This window comes from Ambystoma mexicanum, chromosome 3q (genome assembly GCF_040938575.1).
Source record: "Ambystoma mexicanum isolate Mex_15411 chromosome 3q, UKY_AmexF1_1, whole genome shotgun sequence".
NCBI classification, from domain to species: domain Eukaryota; kingdom Metazoa; phylum Chordata; class Amphibia; order Caudata; family Ambystomatidae; genus Ambystoma; species Ambystoma mexicanum.
Genome location: NC_090926.1, coordinates 713920398 through 713942601, shown reverse-complemented (window position 1 = coordinate 713942601; position 22204 = coordinate 713920398). Strand labels below are relative to the sequence as shown.

At 47.1% G+C, this 22204-nt stretch overlaps 1 protein-coding gene across 2 annotated transcripts in view; it reads right to left on the bottom strand.

Annotated features, from left to right (window-relative positions):
- SEPTIN9 (septin 9) overlaps positions 1–17394 on the bottom strand; it is a 948816-nt gene extending 931422 nt beyond the window's left edge. For both annotated transcript variants that reach the window (XM_069654625.1, XM_069654626.1), the window contains exon 1: positions 17035–17394. In XM_069654625.1, the coding sequence (XP_069510726.1) occupies positions 17035–17056 (22 nt within the window). In that variant the 5' untranslated portion in view covers positions 17057–17394. The remainder of the gene's footprint in view (positions 1–17034) is intronic.
- Between the last annotated feature and the right edge of the window lie 4810 nt (positions 17395–22204).

Genomic DNA, 22204 nt, shown 5'->3' with positions numbered 1-22204 from the left:
TGTAAACCTCCTTTCCCTCTAGCACATGTGCTTCATTATTTTCGACATTGGGGTTGATTCCTGTCATCCAGTGGGTAATCTTCTTTTTTTTTTTTTTTATCCTGCAGGACAGTGGTCTCATTCACTGTGGTCAGTATCAGTGGTCAGCCAAGTCCGCCGCAGTGTGGCCACCTTCCCTGCAGAGTGCAGAACTGCATCTGATATCATCAGGTAATGTCAGAGGGTGCAGGGTGACTGACAGGTGCTATGACGTATCTGAGGGCAGTGTTCCGACAAGACTTGTTTCTGTGGAGAAGTGAGGAAAAGGCTGAGGCAGAAGATGTTCTGATTAGAGGGTCCTATAAATAAGCCCCTGGAAAAGGACAGTGTATTTTCTTTCAATGGGGAAGCCCTCAACATACGATTAATACTTATATGCCATTTTGTATATGAACAGCGCCTCGATGCCTAAGGGCAGTTTGTGCGCTATATAAATATAAAAAATAATAAAAAGAAAATAAGTGATGGAGTTTCTCTACATTAGGCAAAGCATGACCACTAGCAAACTTTAGATAATGATTAGTCTGTTAGCTGACTAACGTAGGTCAATTACAATTAGTACTCAAGCTCCGAAGGTTTAAGATAGAAGCAAATTGGTTCTTTGAGCTGCTCACAGGGTGGTTTACCAAACCTCTCTGTACTAATGGCAGACTGCTTGCCGTGTCAGTAGGTCGGACTGGTCTTGGTGCAAGGCAGTAGTATCCCAATGTAGGGTTCGTGATCATGAGCGCCAGTCCCGCCATTGCTTTGCAATGCCTTTGGGCTCTGCTGGCTGTGCCTGTCCATATAGGGCGCTGAGGAGTAGGACCCGGTCCCATCACTCCACCAGGGCAAACAGGCCAATATGTAACTTAACATAGGCTGCGTTTATTGCAGACACTTCCTTCCATGAATAAATCTTCGCCCTCTCCACACCCACTTTGGATAATGACTCCAAGCACGTGTGTCACCTATTCAGCCCGGGCCCCTCCGACCCAGGTACATCGCCCATGTACCGCAGGCTGGATTTCCAGCGGTACTGAGCCGTGCCTAGAGGCATAGCACTGGGACGCAGGGGAGCCAACTTTTGAATTTCCCTGGGGGTGCCAGTGACCACATTTTAGGGAAGTTCAGTTGAAAGTATAGGGACATTTAGCGCAGACACTTTTCCCGCTGTGTGCCAAGGCCCTGGAGCAGCGGGGTACTCGGCACCCTGCTGGGATGGTGACATCCCAGGCTCCATCCGGGCATTTGAATGATAGTGATGGATTATTTTCTCTTGAGCTCAGATCAAATTAAATCCGTGACCCAATCCAGATTCCAGACTGGCATGGAACAAAGGGGCCACCCCCACACTGAGCACCCACATTTATGGCCCTGTACCTCAGGGCATCCCTGGTACCAGGAGACCACGCCCTAAATGTCTGCCCTGCATGTCCTGAAAACTGTCATTGGGTGTTGGGGCAGGACAGGAAGGTTGGCTACACAGAAAACAGCCACCAAAAAGGAAGGCAAAGGGACCACTCGCATCCACTTAATGTTGTTCCCCATTTGTTTGGGGTTGCGCTTTCCAGAACTGTCAAGCAGTGCTCAAGTTTGGGAACTGGGTCATGCCTCATACCGAGAGCCTCAAAGAAACATGAGAGTGCCACACTGTGGTTCTTTGGCAAGATTTAATCAGAACTTCCAAGATATTGCGGCATGAAATTAAAAATGTTGCAGCATCAGAAAGCTAATTTTGCAACACAAATGTGTATATATTGCAGCGTTTTTGCAGCACATTTTTTATTGACTGGTATGGACGTCATTTCACCACAATGCCAGGGGTAGTGGAAGTGACATCACATGACCCTTGACCTTTGATGACATCACAGGAATTGATGTCATTTGACCCCAACCAGAAGTGACATCACAGGAATCGATGGAACACAACCGTTTTACCCCTTGACAAAACAGGAAGTGTCATCATCGTATTGTTTCTAAGTACACTATGAAAAATATGGTTACAATATTACTGTAACGTGATATACATTTCATACAAGAATGGATCACCATATGTATCGGCACAAAAAACATGCTGTAACTGCAACTTGCGAAAAGTAAAATACACAGTCCGAAATGGATGCTTATTCTAAATGCTTTTTGGAGGAATTTGCATTGTGATGTTAAGGTGTTTAAGAACAGACTAAATCAGTGACTCACCCCCTGAAGTTCACCTGAAATAAACCTTTAATGAGTCTGGCAATTATTTTAAGGAATTCCAGAAAGACAAAAAGCTTAAATAGCCACATGGCATTGGCCACAGCCCAGGAGCTTCAATTTGTAAAACAAACAAAAAAATGAAAAAGAAAAGAGATTTTTATTTTATATTTAGGGATAGGAAGGGAGACGTCAGGGGTCACAAGTGCGACCCCTGGCGACCCCTAAATGACATCCCTGTTGACTGGAAGTTGTAAGATTGGCACATTGTTGGAAAGAGTCAGTGTGCAAGGCTTCAAGAGAGCCAGGTTGTCGTTATTTGAGCTAGTGTATCAATTTAATAGGAAGAGTCCCATATTTTACAGGCTTGACAGAACACTGTTTGATTTGCTATACTCTTTTGTTTTAATGTGCGTGTCTGCTTAAGATCATTTACTTTATTGATCATTATTAGTTGTAATGGTGGAAACAACCCCCTTCTATGTTCTCCAATCCCCCAAATACCCACACACCTCTCTCACCAGCACCCTCATACTCACCAATTCCCCATCACAACTTACACTCCCTAACCTCTCACTAATTGTGTGCAGAATCATGTACTGTCACACTGCCAAGTTGCAGATTTGCACTGCCCAGTCCCTGCCAAACACCAGACCATACTCCAAAATCACACCTTACACTTCCCAATTCCTCCCATGGTCTACAGTCCTTCATTATTTTGTGCTAATGCTGCATCTTGCATCCTTTCTTCTATTGTTTCTCACTCTTACTTCATCCTTCCTCCCATTCTGCAGCTTGCTGCCTATTTTCGGCCAACCACCTTCTCTCTGCTTTCTGGTCCACTGATGCCCATGTAGCCCACGCGCCCTCTGCAGTGGTGTAGCACAAAATGTGGGGCCCCACCCCCACCTCTGCAACAAATCATTGGTCGTGCCACACTATGGGCCGGCCTAAACTACGCGATTGCGCAATACACACAATCATGCTGCTGCAAGAGTATGCCGCACACCTCACTAGGAGAAAGATATGAATATGTGTTTTAATGCATTATACAGCACACTTTATGGGAAAAAATGGCTATAAAGCCAGAGCCTATGCAAATGTTTTGTAGGTTAGCACCAATCCAAAAATTCAAAACATGCAATGCACCAACATAGCACGAGAAATTGAATGATTTAATATATTACTTTGCTATTAAAAATGCCACGCCACATTGAAAATATGTCCAACTAGCTGCACAATGTAGACCAGTCTAGACACGTAATAAACTTTTTAGAGTAAAACATGCCACGCCACAGAGTAAAAAAAATAAAGTCAAGCCAAATGAAGAAATGATTAGAGTGGCTGCACCAAAATGCCTGTCAAGCCACTAATAAAACATATCATGCTTGCTTTGCCTTAACATGGATGACCGTTACAATTTAGTGCACAACCCTGCCCCACCCCATCCCCCTACACATCACCTCTCCCCCTCACCCCTACCCCAACCTCCAAAATCAGCTCCTTGTCTCAGAATTACCTCTACGTCCCTCTTCCTCTTGCCAGTGCTTACGTATGAGGCACCTTGCCTCATAAGTAAGTACTGGGACAAGGATGAGTGGGTCTAGGAGTAATGAAGGTTACATGTAACTAAGTCAGGCCTGACCACCATGTCCGTCTATCTTGTCCCAGTACTTGTGTATGAGGCAACGTGCCTCATACACAAGTACTGCACCCTGGAAGAGCAGGAATGGGAGTAATGAAGATTACCAATAAGTAATCAACATGAAAAAATACTCCAGAGAGGAGAATTTGCAATAAATATGCCCACAAAGTATAAAAGGAGCCCACCTTTTAAACCCAACAAATTATTATGAAATATTCCAAGAATACACACTCCAAACAGGTGACGTGCTTTAATGATATTATTATGTGGTTTTATGGGTGAGCATCTGCATTGGAAACGTAGCAACCTTGGTGAAATGTTAGTAGCCAAATATTTCAGCAAGCAAACGTTTTTTTAATGCTGGCCTCAAAAACACTCCATACGGGTTGCGTCCGCCCTCTGAAAAAGGTGGGCGGACACTGTCCACCCACATGTATCCTTGACTTGTGCCCTGAAAATCATCACAGGGCCAGAACCAAAGAAAAGAACCCCTCCAGCCTCCACGACTGTCACCTCTCCTGCCACATCCTGGGCAAATATTCATGACTCACTTGCCCCTCTTCCTTTCCACTTTCACCCCCACATTTGTCTTTCAACAATACTCTGTTTATAAAGATAACTTGAAAAGTACACAAACCTAAGTAAAGTACTCAGACAAATATATAAATCCTTATAGAAAATGTCTAGGCAAAAAGTTTGCAATTGTGCCATTATTCCCCCCACCTTGAATGCAAGTCTCTTTGTGAGGCTGCAGATACGATAGCTTCACTGAGATTTATTCAACGTGCAGATTACCCCCAGAGCCCTGGTTCTCTAACCAACTTAAAGCTGACAAACTGAAAGTCAGGCAGGCTGAACGAAAGTGGCGTCAATCATACGACCTTTCTCTTAAAGAAAACTTTAAGTCTTGTCTTATCACCTATCATGTCAACAATAAAACAGCGAAAACCCAGTACCTCTCTCAGAAAATTGATGAGTCCATATGTCAACCCAAACCCTTTTTCTGTATTGTTAAATCCCTCTCTTCATCTGACACACTGACTGCTAAGGTTATACCTACGCAAGAGCTATGCAATAGCCTATCCCATTTTTTAATAACCAAAATTGGTGATATTAGGCAGACTATCGAGACTTCTGCGACCACTCCACCAAATGATACTGTTAGACACGCACCCTCCGTTCCCTAAGTGGATACTAAAGAATGGTCCTCCTTCCCTATGTTCTCAGAGGAGACAGTCCAGTCCGAATGGCAATTCAAAAGATCAAATCATGCTCTTCCTCCGATGCCATTCCGGTGGATATCAGAAAGAAAAGCGCTCTGGATCGCTTGTCACTGCTCACCGCGGCAGTGAACAACTCCTGCCAGTCGGGGTTAGTCCCACCCGAACTTAAAGCAGATAGAGTTGTCCACCTATTAAAGAAGCCTTCACTTGCCACACTGTTTTGGCGAACTTCTGCCCGATTTCTTTCCTTCCTTTTCTCACCAAACTTCTCAAATCTTTGGTATCACCCCTTCTATCTTCATTTCTTGAATCTTCTCACCTCCTTCACCCTGCGAAGTCTGGCTTTCGACCAGGCAGAGGCACAGAGAGTGTACTGGTCTCCGTCCAGGACGACATGGCCAGGCTGGTAGACTCAGGTGGGGTGGGTCCTCTGATTCTGTTAGATCTGTCAGGATCGGACCCAGACTCTCTCCATGCCACCCTTCCTATCTGCCCCTTGTCATCTCAGCTGTGGAGTTCTGCAGGGGTCATCTTTGTCTCCGATCCTGTTCAACGTCTATATTTGGGCACTGGTGTGTCTCATCCGCTCCCACTGCGCCAGGTGTTACTCGTATGCCGACGACACTCAGCTCCTGATCCGGCTTGACCTCGATCGGGATGAGGTGTCGTCATGCCTATGGGGATGCCTGTCCGCTGTGGGAACATGGATGAACCTTAATTGGCTCAAATTGAACGGAGACAAGACGGAGGTGCTGGTGGTGGGGTGTCCCCCTGATCCCTCACTTTGGGTCTCCTCCTTCTGACCTACCTCCCTCAGTGTCCTCCCCTACCCAGTAAGTAAGGTGAAGAACCTGGGTGTTATTCTTTCAGCTTCCCTGTCTATGGCAAACCAAGTCACTCTGGTCTGTCAGGCGGGACACTTTCAGTTGAAAGTTTTAAAGAGAGTCCTCCCACTTATCCCCGCTCACCTCCGCCCTCCAGTGGTAGCAGCCCTGATACTATTGTGGCTGGACTACTGCAAGTCACTGTATCTGGCCCAGCCTAAGGGCCTCATTCAGTGTTTGCAACGCCTCCAGAATATGGCGGCTCGGACGGCGACTGGAACCCCGTATGGAGCACACATATCTCCGGTGCTACGTTCATTGCGCTAGCTCCCTGTCAGCCAGCGCATTCATTTCAAGGCACTTTGCATAGTCCACCGCGCAATACATGAACAGGGTGCGGAGTTCTTGCGAACAAAATTGTTACGCTATGCTCCCAGTTGACAGTTATGCTCTGTCTCTGCCAACCTGCTTATCATACCTTCCTTCCACCATATGAAGATCGGAGGCAGGGTTTTTTCCATAGCCGGTGCCAGACTATGGAACAAACTCCCCCTTTCAATAAAAAAAAAAAATAACTCTCAAATCATCTGGCTTTTAGGAAAGCTATTACAACCCATCTCTTTTAGCTATCCTCTTGCTTGCTCTATTAGTGGCCCTCGCTATGGATGCTTGTTTATCTCTCAAGCACCAAGATACCTTTGGGTGGCCGTGCGCTTAAGAAGTAAATGTAACATAACAAGACTACACATACAAGAATGCAATTCAGCAGAAGGCAATAAATTTGCTGTAGATTTTGAAAATGTGCTTTCAAGACTTAAAGACTCATAAAAAAAGTACTGTGTGAAAAGGTTACCTGTTTGTGTTTCAATGTTTCACAAATGCATGCTTCATATATATATATATATATATATGAAATGCTACATTATACCTAAAATAAATGTTTTTGGTGTGTTAAATATAAACATGTGAAAATAAGGCAGATAGCACAGAACCTCACCGTCTGAAAGGCCAGCCGCCTTACCGGTTTCTAGGGAAGGCTGGCAGAGTGCTGATAGAAACGTTAACCCCCAGGGGAACCCCACTGCTAAGCGCCTAGCACAATCTTTAAGAGCAGACAAGCAGAACAACCCACCATTGCCTGCAAATAGCCTCCAGTGTTGGTCTGCATGGGTTTTGCAGCAGCTGAGAGGAAGCACACTGGAAACAGCCCTCTACAGAGTCCGAGCCCTGACCCCTTCTGTTATTTTCTCATCTCCAGCCAGGCCTGCCCGCCTGCAACAGAGAGAGGACCCCCGGACTTCAAAAATAAATTGTTTCTTTTTTGAAGTCACTCTGCTTCATAAAGATTTTGAAGCAGAGTGACTTCATTCCAGGCTGGAGTCTTCCATGTCATGAAGTGAGTGGGGGTGGTCCTATGACTACCAAAAATAATGTGTTTCTTTCTGAAGTCACTCTGCTTCATAAAGAAATTATTTTCACATGTAAATAATTTCTTTATGAAGCAAAGTGACTTCAAAAGGAAACGATTTTTTTTAATGTTGATTTAGACCCAGGTCCTCAAAAAAGGGGGCATCTAAAAATAGAGCAATAGATATGCTGTTTTTTGATAACCTACTTTTGGAAATAAGCAGGCTACTTTATTCTCAAAGGTGACCTGCACATTTCCACAGGTCAAAGCTGTAGCACAAATGATGCGCTGGCCAGCCAGCCTGAATACATTAGTGACAGAAGGGCTCTCCCATCAATAATGTTCTACGCAGTTCACCACAACAGTTCCTTAAGAGGCCTGTCATTGTGAAATGCGATCCCAAAAAATCATTTGTACCCATTTGAGGAACAAATGCAAGTGAGGCAGCAGTAGCTCATACGTCTGCTCTCACACTTAAAAAAAGAAAACAGTTGCAAGACTGGCTCAGAAAAGATCCTGTCATGCAATGTGCACCACCTGTGCCCATTCATAGCAGGTGCATGGGGTTGCCTTCGTTTTCTGCACTTTTAAAGGTGCATGCTGTTTGTAAATTCAGAATGCGCAAAGGCCATTTGAATGTGTGCATATAGGGCCTGTTTCATGTAATGTTTTGCATGTTGCAAAGTGACTTTTCACTGGTGCAAAGTGCATTTGCACTGGCAACAAACACCCTGATTCATAGAACAGTGCAAAGTGTATTTTTGCTGTGAAAAGTGAATGGGAACAAGCAGAGCAGGAAAGGCGAGGAGTGTGAAAAGTCAGGGAGATAAAAAAAGAACTGACTTAATTTACTAAATTTAGAGAGTATATGTTATTGGTGTGCTAAAGTAGGGGTTAGGACTGGATGTCTCTGGGTTGGCACCTTCCCTCCTCGGAACATCCGAGGTGCACTCACTCATTGAAGTAGTAACAGCCCAGGGAATGGACGGGGACAGACACATACACTCTATAACTCACACACTCCAACTCTCTCACTGGCACTCTCTCACACCCACTTGGAATCCCATCAGTCCTAGGCTCCACGCTGCGGAGTAACCTCCTGGAACTTTTCGCTGGCCCTCAATTCACTGGCTCAACCACTGGATTTAACTTCTATGAGATGTATCTATTGTGCATTTGTAAGGTGGTTATACATCAAGTAAATTGTGTTTCATAGTGCCCATATGGCAACGGGGAGGGAACATGGGAATGAATGGCAAATATGACAATGAAAGAGAGAGGCGGTCCTACTAGGCCTTGTGAGCATTCAGAACGCTAAGCAGGCTGCCTACTCTCAGCCTTAATCATTTAGCTCAACCGAGAATCGCAGTGGGGAGCTTGTGCAATATTTACATTTCATCACTGCCGTTATGCAATAAAAATGTGTGTGTGACATCAACCTTTTACAAATGTAATATCAGGGAGAGAGAACACTCTGATGTGAACTGTGGTGCCACAAACAAAGGCATTCCTTATGAAGCAACTTGAAAATTATCTAGGAGTACATGAAGTACATGTTGGATTGCATTTATTGTGTATCACAATGATATCTGTAACGTGCATTCTGTTATGTAAATTGTGTGATTTACGAAATTACAATGAAGCGTCTGTTTAGCCCACTCATCAATCTCCTCAAAAGATATGGACTCACCTGCTACAACAATGCAGATGACGCACAGATCATCTGTAACATCAACACTACTGGAGGACAAGACCTAACCCTCACCAACTGACTCACACAAATAAACAAATGGATGAGCACTAACAGCCTTAATCTCAACCCGGACAAAACCGAAATCAAGTCCAACAATCCTTCGGACCGAAATCACATTCCATGCCTAGTGAAATGAGAAACCAACCAGAACCTTCAAAAGCAGTTAAGGATCTCTGAATATGAATGGCCAACAACCTAACACTGGAACCACAAGTCCATGCAGTCGTAAACAAATGCTTCTTCCACCTATGCACAATCAAACGGATTCTACTGTTTCTCACCTTCCCACACAGAACACTCGCTGTCATCTCCCTCAACAGCGCAAAAATAGACTATGCTCGCAGCATCTACCTTGGAATGCCGGATTACCTCACCAAAACACTACAGTGAATACAGCACACAGCGGCAAGACTACTCCTCAGGCTCAACAAGAAAGAAAACATCACACCTGCATTGAGAACCCTACACTGGCTGCCAATCAAGAAAAAGGATTTACTTAAAACCCCTTTGCCTCGCATACAGAGCAACACAAGGCCAAGGAGTAGACTTCATACATGAAAAAATCTCCATCTACAGACCAAAACCAACACTTAGATCAAGCAGTGACATAGCCCTCCAACCAAATCCATACTCGAAACTGGAATATGGCGAACCAGCGTCCCACCCAAACCGTAAGCACTACTGAGAAAAAAGAAAACAAGAAAAACGACCATGCCAATGGGAAAGGCAGCAAAACCATTGTAAAACCAAATCGAATCAAAACAAACTGCACTGGCCCAAGGAAAGGAAAGCATAATATCGACAAAGAGAAATATAAGGAATTCAGCCTAATCGAAAAACAATGCAACTTACAAGAACACACAAACCTCCCTCACCACCCACTAACCTTACTAATTTTCCTGCAAAACCAGCAAATAGGACCCGCCCAAACCCCTACCACAGCAAAACCGCAAATCACACAGCAAATGGCACATCCCCTATGTAATCTCACTCAGTATAGCACATGAACTCTCCACCACTATGCCACAGACACACATAGCAATCCCATATAGACCCAAACACCAAAACACCAGCTAACCCATACCATCTAGAAGGAAACCCAACACACAGTGACCGTTTTTTCCGAACTGACACTACCAACCGCGCAGCAAAAAGCTCTCTTGCGCTAACCCTCCTCCACCATCCTTCCTTTTAAGACCCCCTGAGTGCCTGGAGACAATGAGAATTGCTGCGGTGCGCGGTATAAATCTCAATGCATGAGCTAACATCAGTGCACCCGATTATACGGAGAGCAAGTGTGTGACGGCTCCATAGGCACCCAGGCCTTGCCTCCCCGCCTCTCCCTCTTGTTAGAGCTTGCTCCGGATACAGCGTGGGCAGGTTGGTGCTCCCTGCGTCTGCTCTGTTTACACAGCCACGGTCTGGGCGTCAGTGGAAAGGGTGGCGAATTATGTAAACAGAGCCGCAGCTATTGTGATGTCACGCCGTCTTTCTGATTTGTAAAAATAGCACATTTCAAATTATGATGTGCTCTGTCCAATAAGGATCTGGAGAAGTCACGTGTGGAAAAAGCGTACAATGTGAAACATCCTAACATTATGATATCGAATGATACGACTACCCGGTGTACTGGACTCAAACTGTGAACGTGGACTGAAAGATGAAAGGCTGCGTCAACCACACCAGGATCCGAACTACATCCCAACAAGTTAAACACCTGAGCACCTGGAGTATGCCCCACTCTGTTATTTTATCATTCTCCATATTTGCATGCACCAAAAAAGCGTATTCCGCATTGCAAACTGTATCAGATGGTGTTTAGTTAAAACGTAACTCGCCCATTTCTGCTAATTACAGGTGACACTTGTCGCCTTATCAGCAACGGCCTTTGGTCACCATGGCACATGGTGCTTACGTCAATAGAGGGAAAAATGAGAGGTTTGAAAGAGAAGCAGAGGGGAGAGAGAGGAGTCCAAGCAGGGAATCCAGAAGCTAGGAAGGCAAATTCGCAGGCCACAGAAAGGGATGAAATAGCAAACCCCACAAAAAGGCACGAAGTAGCACAGGCCTGACTGGGAGATGAAATAGCACATCTGAGAGAAATATGAAGTAGCAGAGCCCACAGAGAGAGAGAGAGAGAGAGAGAGAGAGATGAAGTAGCAGAGCCCATAGAGAGGGGTGAAATAGCAAAACCCACAGAAAGGCACGAAGTAGCACAGGCCTGACTGGGAGATGAAATAGCACATCTGAGAGAAATATGAATTAGCAGAGCCCACAGAGGGGGATTAAGTAGCAGAGCCCACAGAGGGGGATTAAGTAGCAGGGTCCACAGAGACATTAGTTAGCAGAGCCCACAGATAGAGATGAAGTAGCAGAGCCCAGAGAGGGGTGAAGTAGCAGAGCCCACAGAAAGGGGTGAAGTAGCAGAGCCCACAGAAAGGGATGAAGTAGCAGAGCCCAGAGAGGGGTGAAGTAGCCGAGCCCACAGAGACATTAGGTAGTAGAGCCCACAGAGAGAGATGAAGTAGCAGAGGCCACATAGGCATTAGGTAGCAGAGCCCACAGAGACATTAGGTAGTAGAGCCCACAGAGAGAGATGAAGTAGCAGAGGCCACATAGGCATTAGGTAGCAGAGCCCACAGAGACATTAGGTAGTAGAGCCCACAGAGAGAGATGAACTAGCAGAGCCCACAGAGACATTAGGTAGTAGAGCCCGCAGAGAGAGAGATTGAGTAGCAGAGCCCACAGAGAGGGATAAAATAGCAAAACCCACAGAAAGGCACGAAGTAGCACAGGCCTGACTGGGAGATGAAATAGCACATCTGAGAGAAATATGAAGTAGCAGAGCCCACAGAGACATTAGGTAGTAGAGCCCACAGAGAGAGAGAGATGAAGTAGCAGAGCCCATAGAGAGGGGTGAAATAGCAAAACCCACAGAAAGGCACGAAGTAGCACAGGCCTGCCTGGGAGATGAAATAGCACATCTGAGAGAAATATGAATTATCAGAGCCCACAGAGGGGGATTAAGTAGCAGAGCCCACAGAGGGGGGATTAAGTAGCAGGGCCCACAGAGACATTAGTTAGCAGAGCCCACAGATAGAGATGAAGTAGCAGGGCCCAGAGAGGGGTGAAGTAGCAGAGCCCACAGAAAGGGGTGAAGTAGCAGAGCCCACAGAAAGGGATGAAGTAGCAGAGCCCAGAGAGGGATGAAGTAGCAGAGCCCAGAGAGGGGTGAAGTAGCCGAGCCCACAGAGACATTAGGTAGTAGAGCCCACAGAGAGAGATGAAGTAGCAGAGGCCACAGAGACATTAGGTAGTAGAGCCCACAGAGAGAGATGAACTAGCAGAGCCCACAGAGACATTAGGTAGTAGAGCCCACAGAGAGAGAGATGGAGTAGCAGAGCCCACAGAGAGGGATAAAATAGAAAAACCCACAGAAAGGCACGAAGTAGCACAGGCCTGACTGGGAGATGAAATAGCACATCTGAGAGAAATATGAAGTAGCAGAGCCCACAGAGGGGGATTAAGTAGCAGAGCCCACAGAGTCATTAGGTAGTAGAACCCACAGAGAGAGATGAAGTAGAATAGCCCAGAGAGGGATGAAGTAGCAGAGCCAAAAGAGACATTAGGAAGCAGAGCCCCCAGAGAGAGATGAAGTAGCAGAGCCTAGAGAGGGGTGAAGCAGTAGAGGCCACAGAGAGAGATGAAGTAGCAGAGCCCAGAGAGAGGTGAAGGAGCAGAACCCACAGAGGCGGATTAAGTAGCAGAGCCCAGAGAGGGGTGAAGTAGCAGAGTCCACAGAGGGGGATTAAGTAGCAGAGCCCACAGAAACATTAGGTAGCAGATCCCACAGAGAGAGATGAAGTAGCAGAGCCCAGAGAGGGGTGAAATAGCAGAGCCCACAGAGGGGGATTAAGTAGCAGAGCCCACAGAGACATTAGGTAGCAGAGCCCAGAGAGGGGCGAAGTAGCAGAGCCCACAGAGGGGGATTAAGTAGCAGAGCCCACAGAAACATTAGGTAGAAGAGCTCACAGAGAGCGGTGAAGTTGCAGAGCCTACAGAGTGGGATTAAGTAGCAGAGCCCACAGAAACATTAGGTAGAAGAGCCCACAGAGAGGGGTGAAGTTGCAGAGCCCATAGAAACATTAGCTAGCAGAGCCCACAGAGAGAGATGAAGTAGCAGAGCCAAGAGAGGGGTGAAGTAGCAAAGCCCACAGAGAGGGATTAAGTATCAGAGCCCTCGGATGGATTAGGTAGCACAGCCCACAGAGAGAGATGAAGTAGCGGAGCTCATAGAGAGGTGAAGTAGCAGAGCCCACAGAGAGGGATTAAGTAGCAGAGTACACCGAGACATTAGGTAGTAGAGCCCACAGAGAGAAATGAAGTAGCAGAGCCCAGAGAGGGGTGATATAGCTGAACCCACAGAGAGTTATGAATTAGCATAGCCACCAGAGAGGGATTACGTAGCAGAGGCCACAGATACATGAAGTAGCAGAGTCCACAGTGATGGATGAAGTAGTAAAGTAGTAAAGCCCTCAGAGATAGAGTAGTAGTAGTAGTAGTAGTACAGCACTCTGAGAGACATGAAGTAGCAGAGCCCACGAAGAGATAGGAAGTAGGACAGCCCGCAGAGAAGGATGGAGCAGCAGAGCCCAAGGAGAGGGAGGAAGTAGCACACCCCAGAGAGAAAGATTAAGTAGCAGAGCTCACAGAGAGGGCTGAAGTAGCAAAGCCCATTTAGAAGGATTCACAAGCAGAGCCTACAGAGATGGCTGAAGTAGCAGAGCCCACAGAAGGAGGTGAAGTAGCACAGCCCACAGCGAGGGATGGTGTAGAAGAGTCCACAGAGAAGGATGAAGTACCAGAGCCCACAGAGAGACATGAAGTAGCACAGCACACGTAGAGACATGGAGTAGCAGAGACCACAGAGAAGGATGAAGCTGCACGGCCAGAAAGACATGAATTAACTCAGCGCACAGAGAGGAATGTAGCGGCAGAGTCCCAGTGATTCATGAAATAGCTGAACGCACAGAGAGGGATGAAGTACCAGAGCCCACAGAGAGACCTGGAGTAGTACAACTCACAGAGAGCGGAATTGAGTAGCAGAGCCCACAGAGAGTTATGAAATAGCACACCCCACAGACAGAGATGAACAGCAGAGCCCACAGAGAGGAATGAAGCAGCAGAGTCCACAGAGACGGATCAAGTAGCACAGCCCACAGAGAGGGATGAAGATGCAAATCCCACAGAGACGGATCAAGTAGCACAGCCCACAATGGCATTAAGTAGTTCAGCCCACTGAGGGGAATGTTGCAGCTGAGTCCCAGAGATGGACGGAATAGCTGAATCCACAGAGAGGGATGACGTAGGAGAGCCCACGCAGACGGATAAAGCAGAGAAGCCTACGAAGAAAGAGGTAATAGTACAGCGGTGAGATAGAGATTAAACAGCACAGCCCACAGAGAGGGATGATGCAGAGAAGCCCACAGAGAAGGATGAAGTAGCAGACAGAGCCTACAGAGAGACATGAAGTAGGGTGAGGAAGTAGCATATCTCTGAGACAGTGGATAAGTAGCAGAGTGCACAGAGAAGGATGAAGCTGCACAGCCCACAGAAAGACATGAATTGGCTCAGCCCACAGAGTGAGATTACGTAGCAGAGCCCACAGAGATCGATGGAGTGGCACAGCCCACAGAGAGGGATGGAGTAGCACATCCTACAGACTAGGGTGAATTAGCAGAGCCACAACAGAGGGCTGAGGTAGCAGAGCCCACAGAGAGGGTTGAAGTAGCACAGCACACAGAGCGGGGTGAATTAGCAGAGCCCACCGAGAGGGTTGAAGTAGCATATCCCAGAGAGACATGAAGTAGCACAGCCCACAGAGAGGGATGCAGTAGCACAGCCTACACAGAGGCCAAGTAGCATGGGGCAATGTATTGGATAATATAGCATATTTTACACAAACAAGCAAATATCACAGCCTACATAGAGAGCTGAAGTCACACACATAGCACTGCCTCTGCCACAAAACCAGAGTGGTTTCCAATAGACCAGTCCTCATCGCATTATAATTATAATCCTATCTTCAGCGCACAGAAGAGGATTGCCAGGGTCCCCACCTGGGGCCTCCTTGTAAATCCATATTTGTTTTTATTTTATTTAATTTGTATTTCTTGTTTATAAAACCTGAATGCTTGTAACACTTATAACATAATTCAAAACTCAATATATTAACAACAATATGACCTTTCACTTTACACAAAAAAACACATTTAAAATACGCCTATATTATTACATTAATACTCTGTGATATCAATGCCACTACTTACGGGGCAGTAGTCACTTTTTATATCAGTGCCTGCTACTGCCAGTGTGATTATACCTCTGAAAAAATCATGATTTATTACTCAAAATGGTACTCCTTTTAGCCAACTAGGAAGAAAAAAAGGCCTATTCAGTCCTTCAAGGTTTAAACCTGTGCAAGTGCGAAACCCACTGAGATCTCTTACTTGCTTTTCTGTTGATGGGGGGTGTAGTGGGGGTACAGCTCCTACATTGGCAAACTATATTTAGGGCCTGATTCACAAAGCGTTTTTCAATGGGATTGCCCCATTATAAAACGTGTCTGTGACTCATGTCGTTAGGGCCTGATTCATGGAATATTTGCCCGGTTCAAAGTGAATTTGCACTGCTGGAAAGTGACTTTGCACTGCCGACACAAGCCCTGATTCATGGAACCGTGCAAAGTGTATTTTTGCAGTGCAAAGTCCGGCCAAAGTCCTTTTGTACGGCAACAATGGCTATGCGCTGACTTTGCCCGGACTTTGCACTGCAAATATACACTTTGCACGGTTCCACGAATCAGGGCTTGTGTTGGCAGCGCAAAGTCACTTTGAACGGGGCAAATATTCCATGAATCGGGTCCTTTGCCTTCTATAATGTCAGATGGGAGACAGTCCCCTTTAAACTGACTGACAGGTGAAAAGAATACACCCCAGTTCTCTTGATCAAACACGGCATCAACAATCACAAACCAGGCGGAATCCAGAAAGTCCCTTTGTGTAATGATGACCGCTTTAATGTGTCCTTATTAAATACGTTTGGTGCTGAAGTTGGAAAACATAAGTTGACTTGTGCAAGCCGCATACCCTGTAAGGAGTGCACGTGCGTTCTTGTTTGCTTCTTGAATCCCAGAGTATCAAATATGCCTGTGTCTATTATGGCGTGGACGTCTAGGGTGCACTTATTGGGACTTCTGTTGGTTCCCTGTGTTCGGTGTGGGTTGTTTCTTTATTCAGTTGTGCGTGGGTTGTGTGTTGGCGCACAGTGAGTGGCAGAGTGTGGCTCTCTGCGGGGTGCTTTAAATATGTCTATGAATAGATGGCTTGCTGGGAGTTTACGGAAGCACGGTGGAGTTGGTTCTGTTCCAATGCAGATAATTCTCCTATGGATGCCCGCGGCCCCGCTGGGTGGCACATTCACCCCCTTTTCCCAAAAGCTGCTGCCACTAGACCCAAAGAGCCCCACTGTGACTCGGCCTGCACCTGTGCATCCTGCATGAAGGCTGCGACCGCGTGAATTGTGCCCACTTGATTTGCTGTGCACGCATTTCGAAAGTTCACCTTCATATGCGACCTGTTGTTACTAATGCGGCACTCGCACTTTGCGCCAAGTGCCTGCTTACGTCATACCGAACAAAGCAAACGGACTTCGTTCCCCTTCTGATACATGAACGACGTGGCTGCCTTTCACGCAAGTCACTTTTTCTCTCCACATAATGATGCGAGCATAGCCGTTTGCGGTGGATGGTGTCAATGGTGTCATTGTTTGGCCCTGGCATGTGCGTTTGACCCACGGCCTGTCAGCAACACCTCCCTATCTCATTTCTTACTAAACAATGGGCGACAATGGCGCAACGTGCCTTCTGTCTAGGACTGGGACGCACGTGCCGCGCGGCTTCTTACCAGAGTACGACGTTCTCTTCATGGTGGCTTCCGAGTCAGAAGTCCCACATGGGGAAGGGCTGCGGTGCTTCCGAGGTGGCGCGGCCCGGGTTGGCTCCTCGCCAAGTTCCGCACCGAAACGTCCGCACTCTGGAGATTCCCGGGACGCGGGGAGGGTCGCCGCCGGAGGGGGAAGGGGGTCTGTGGGCCGGGGGATAGTGCTCTGCTTCCCTGGGGCCGGCACACCTTTCCAGTGCACGGGTATGGACTCTTCCAGTGCCGGGGTGAGGGAGGTGCGCCGAGGACGAGAGGAGGAGCCGGGACCTGCCACTTTCAATCCCAAAACAGAACTGGGCTCGGCCCCAAGTGCAGCCTGCTCCTGTCCTGGCCCCACCCTGGCATTGACTTTGCCCTGGGGTGCGGTGTGTGGGAGCCGGACATAAAGAGCCCGAACCACTGCCAATTTAAGGGGCTGAGTTTAGAGATAGACTAGCCTGCAGGGCTGGGATAGAGTCAGTCGCTTGTCAGATGGGTCTACAGAGGCGACGGCAGTATACTAGTTTCGGATTTTAAACCCTTAAGGCTGGAAAGCCTAAGGGCGAGTAATTCTCAAGCCATGCTTTACTAAAATGCTTGTTTGAAGTACACACTTTGCAAACTGTGGGCAGAGCCAGTCACATGTCTGGGTGTTGACTGAGAGAAGCCAGCGGGGCTTGACTTGCGCCAGTCAGGTGCGAGTCCAGTGTCTCTGAAAGACTGGTTGGGCTGGGGCAGATGCAGTCACTTGTCGAGTGGTGCTGGTGCCTCTGAAATGGCGTAATAATTAAGAGGCTCGCGGTCAGTCATATACCAGGCTCAAAAGGCATGGGTGATGTACCCGAGGCATTGACGTGTCTCACAACATGTAGCTTAATCGGTTACCACGAAGGCCTGTCCATCCCTGGTGTCCCTGGTAAGGACCTGTCATTGCACTCACGCGCCAGAGGGGGCGGCAGTATTCAGTCCCCAGTGTGGTTTTCGTGCGGCCAACTTCATTCTGCGCTGACGAATGCAAATTTGCGCAAGAGCTCAACTGGATCCGGATAACCTTTTACCTGCAAAGAAAATTCCGGAAGTGTAAATGTTTTTTAAAAAAAAGAGAGAATAAGTACCTCACTGTAACAACAATGTATGAGGAAGCTTGATATAGCTGTTATGTTGGCACCGCCTCCCAGCCAGAACAGATAAGACAATGTCAGCAGAGGCGGAAGCCCCCCCACCCCCACACACAGCAAAGGACCGCAACATTAAAAAGCCCTGCAAGCTTTCATTACACGTTCACGTACATTACAGAACACATCAGTCCACACTATAACATACCGTGCTGGAAACAGGGTTCATGTACTGTGGGATGACACCAGTGCAGTGGGTGCAGGAGGCAAAGTTGGTTTGTTCTCACCGTCCCTCCCCAACACCCAAGAAACATTTGCCTCTCAGAAGAATAATAATGAACACCTGGAAAATAACCCAAGAGAGAAGCGTTTCCTATAATTTTGCTGTCAAATTATAAAAGGTGCACACCTTTTAAACATAAAACGCTATATATAAATATTTCCTGCAAAGTAGAATCCTAACAACCGATTTCACAGGCATCCTGATCAGATTTCAAGTGGCATAGTGCCTAAGTGTTTCACTGTCAGGTGAGTTGGAATCTGTTTTAGTCCCAACACAATGAAGCAATTGAAGGCTGCAAATGTTTTTTTCCAGATCTGACAAGACATGTTTTGCTGGATGTCCGGGAAAATCCAGTCCAAAGTCCAGCACTGCCAACACCTACAGCACAGACCACATCAGCAGTTACTGGTCCATCACACCCAGCAGATGCAGCATACACCGCTCATTCTCCATCTGCGTGTCCCTTCCTACCAACCCCCCTCACCACCCTCACCCCTTCCTCCCTTTCCCTGACCAACAGAGACAGCATTATTGGAAGCTTGCAATCAAACACACAAAGTGTAGATTACAGCAGTGCAAGCTTCCATTTCACACAAAAAAATTAAAATACACAGAACAGTATTGTGTGCCAGTGGCGTAACACAAAATGTGGGGGCCCCCAAGCAAGCCATGCGGAGCCCACCCCCCAACTCAGTCAAAAATCACGGGTCGTGCCACACTCTGGGCCTGCCTAGATTATCACGCTTGCACAATACACACAAATGTGCTGCTGAAGGGGTATGCTGCACACTGCACTAGGAGAAAGATGTGAATATGTGTTTTAATGCAATATACTGCACACTTTGGGAGAAAAATTGGCTAAAAAGCCTGAGTGTTTTCAATTGTTTTGTAGGGTAACTCCAATACATGCAAGTCACCAACAGTGCACAGGAAGATTAATGCTTTGCTATTAAAAATGCCATGCCACATTGCAAACATGTCCCAATGACTGCACAATGTAGACCAGTGTAGACACGTAATAACATTACAGTAAAGCATGGCAGGCCACATTTAGACATACCTAGACTGGTTGCATCAAAATGCCAGTCGAAGCAATAACATTCATCAAGAAGAGAGCACACATTCAAGCCCGGGTCTCTGCGGCTTCTAGCAACATGGCCAAACTCTTTGGAATTTGCAAGGAACTGGTCAAGCCTGTTGCAGTCTCTGCCTCTCCTGTTCCCTCCCAGGCCCTCTGTGTGGCTCTGGACTCTCACTTCTCCGCTAAAACCCAGGACATCCTCTGCCTTAATGCCACTAAGACGGAGATCCTTCTCATTGGTACCCCTGCCCCTGCTTCCCCTTTCTCACTCTGGCCACCCACCTTGGGCCCTCTTGCTTTGCCTTCCTGCTAGGCAAAAAACCTTGGTGTCATCTTTGACTCCACTCTCTCTTTCTCTCCTCACATCTCAGACATCGCCAATAAGTCCCACTACCAGCTGCTCCTCCTCAAAGGGACTCTCCCCTTCAATCTGCTTTCCTCTACTCCCCACCCTCTGCAACTAATCCAGAACAGGACTGCAAGGTTTGTCCTTGGCCTCATGCCCAGGGATCATATCTCTCCAGCCCTAAAATCTCTCCACTGGCTCCCAGTAGCTACAAGGATCAAGTTCAAGACACTTTGCAGTGTCCACAAGGCTTTCTGTGGTCGGGCCCACACTACATCCAACACTCTCTTCCAAAATACCTCCCTTCTCGAGCACTTCCCCCAGCTACCTCCAACTCTCTAAGGGTTAGACAATTCTCTATGCAGAGAGTGGGGGTAGAGCTCTCTCCCCTGCAGGTGCTTCCCTCTGGAATGGCCTCCCTGCCCCTCTCAAACTTGAGCAAACCACCTGAAGTTTCGGAAGCAGCTCAACACTTTCCTCTTCTCCTCTGCTTTCTCTCTCTCCCTCCCCTGCTGACCTACCTGACCTACCTGTCTGTTGTCCAGAATGGTTGCTTGGCTTCCCTCAGAGTCTCACTGAGTACAGGCTCTTTCTTGATCAGACATCCTTGCACTGCTTCTGGGCCTACCACGCACTTAGCGGCTGTAACTGTAACCCTACTGTCCCTTGTTCGCCTTGCACTTTCCAGAGCCGCGCTGCCCTGGCTGCACTTACTCGGAGCATTACTCCCCTGTTTTCCACTCCCCCCTTCCTTGCACATCCCCCCTCCCTTTCCCCTTGCATTTGTCATTCTAGCACGTGCACGATCTGAATGACACAAGGCCTAGTAAGATCGTTTGTCTTGTCCTCCCTCTATCACCCCTCCCTTGTCTGGTCAAACCTAGAAACATTTGTGTACAGGAGTGTTATAAATGACTTATATCATATTTTAACACAGATGCCCAGAACAATATACAATGCTGCAGTAAGAAATGCGTAGACTGGCAGCACCCAAATGCCAGCCTAGCCAGGTAATTACACTTAGCAGGACTGCTTTACCAGAAATGCTCAGTTAAAAAAAGTCATACTAAATGAGGAATGACTAGACTGGCTGCACCAAAATGCCTCTCTAGCCAGTAATACGACATATCAGGCATGCTTAGCCGGGGCATGGACTACCATTATGATTGATTGCACAATCCCACCCCCACACATCCCCTCTCCCTCCAACCCCCTACCCCTACCCCAAACTCCAAAATCAGCTACTTGGCCCAGAATTACCTCCATATCCCTCTTCCTTCTCCCAGAGCTTACGTATGAGGCTGCTTGCCTTATAGGTAAGTACTGGGATGAGAAAGAGTGGGACTAGGAGTAATGAAGATTACAGGTAGCTAGGTCAGGCATTACCTCCATGTACCTTTACCTCATCCCAGTACTTGTGTACTGCCTCCTACACAAGTACAGGGACGAGGAAGAATAGGGCTAGGAGTAATGACGATTACCAATAAGTAATCGTCACATGTAGTGGCATAACTCCATTGAGTTGTCTGGGCTCCAGCACCCCCCCCTGAAATTTTGGGCTATGTTGACTGAACCTGGCTGACCTTCAGAGCAGTTGCCAGACAGAACAGAACACAGATGTTAAACAGAACTTGGGTTTCACTGTTAACAATGGCCCATAAATTACTAACATAAAGCATTTCACTGTTAGTACCCGCATTGAAATGCCACATTTTTTAGGCAATTTTAATCATGATGTGGGTTTAGTACTTGCATGCCAAAGGAGTGATTGGAAGGGTAGAGAGCGAACAGGAGACCGCTCATTCTCACATCAGTCCATATGTGGGTGCTTTCAGACATAAAGGAGAGAGTTAACTGCTTGGAACATTGAAGCTGCACTAGAATAGCCTCATTAAAATGCATAAAGAAGTTAGATGCCCCCACACAAATAAGTTTGTCTCACCCCCACCACCCGTGAAGTTAGCGCCTCTCCCAACATTTGAAGGATTAGCCTCCCTGAAATGTAGGTTTTGTTGCGCCCCTGAACACAAGCACACACACCATTCACCATATACAGGCACGCACACACAGCGATCCAAACATTTAAGTTTCACTCTTTCACCATACAGACACACCCAGGCAGCCACCCGTATATTTAAGTGTGAACCCTTTCACCATACAGGCACACCCAGGCAGCCACCCGTACATTTAAGTGTGAACCCTTAACCATACAGGCACACCCAAGTAGCCACCCGTATATTTAAGTGTGAACCCTTTCACCATACAGGCACACCCAGGCAGCCACCCGTACATTTAAGTGTGAACCCTTAACCATACAGGCACACCCAAGC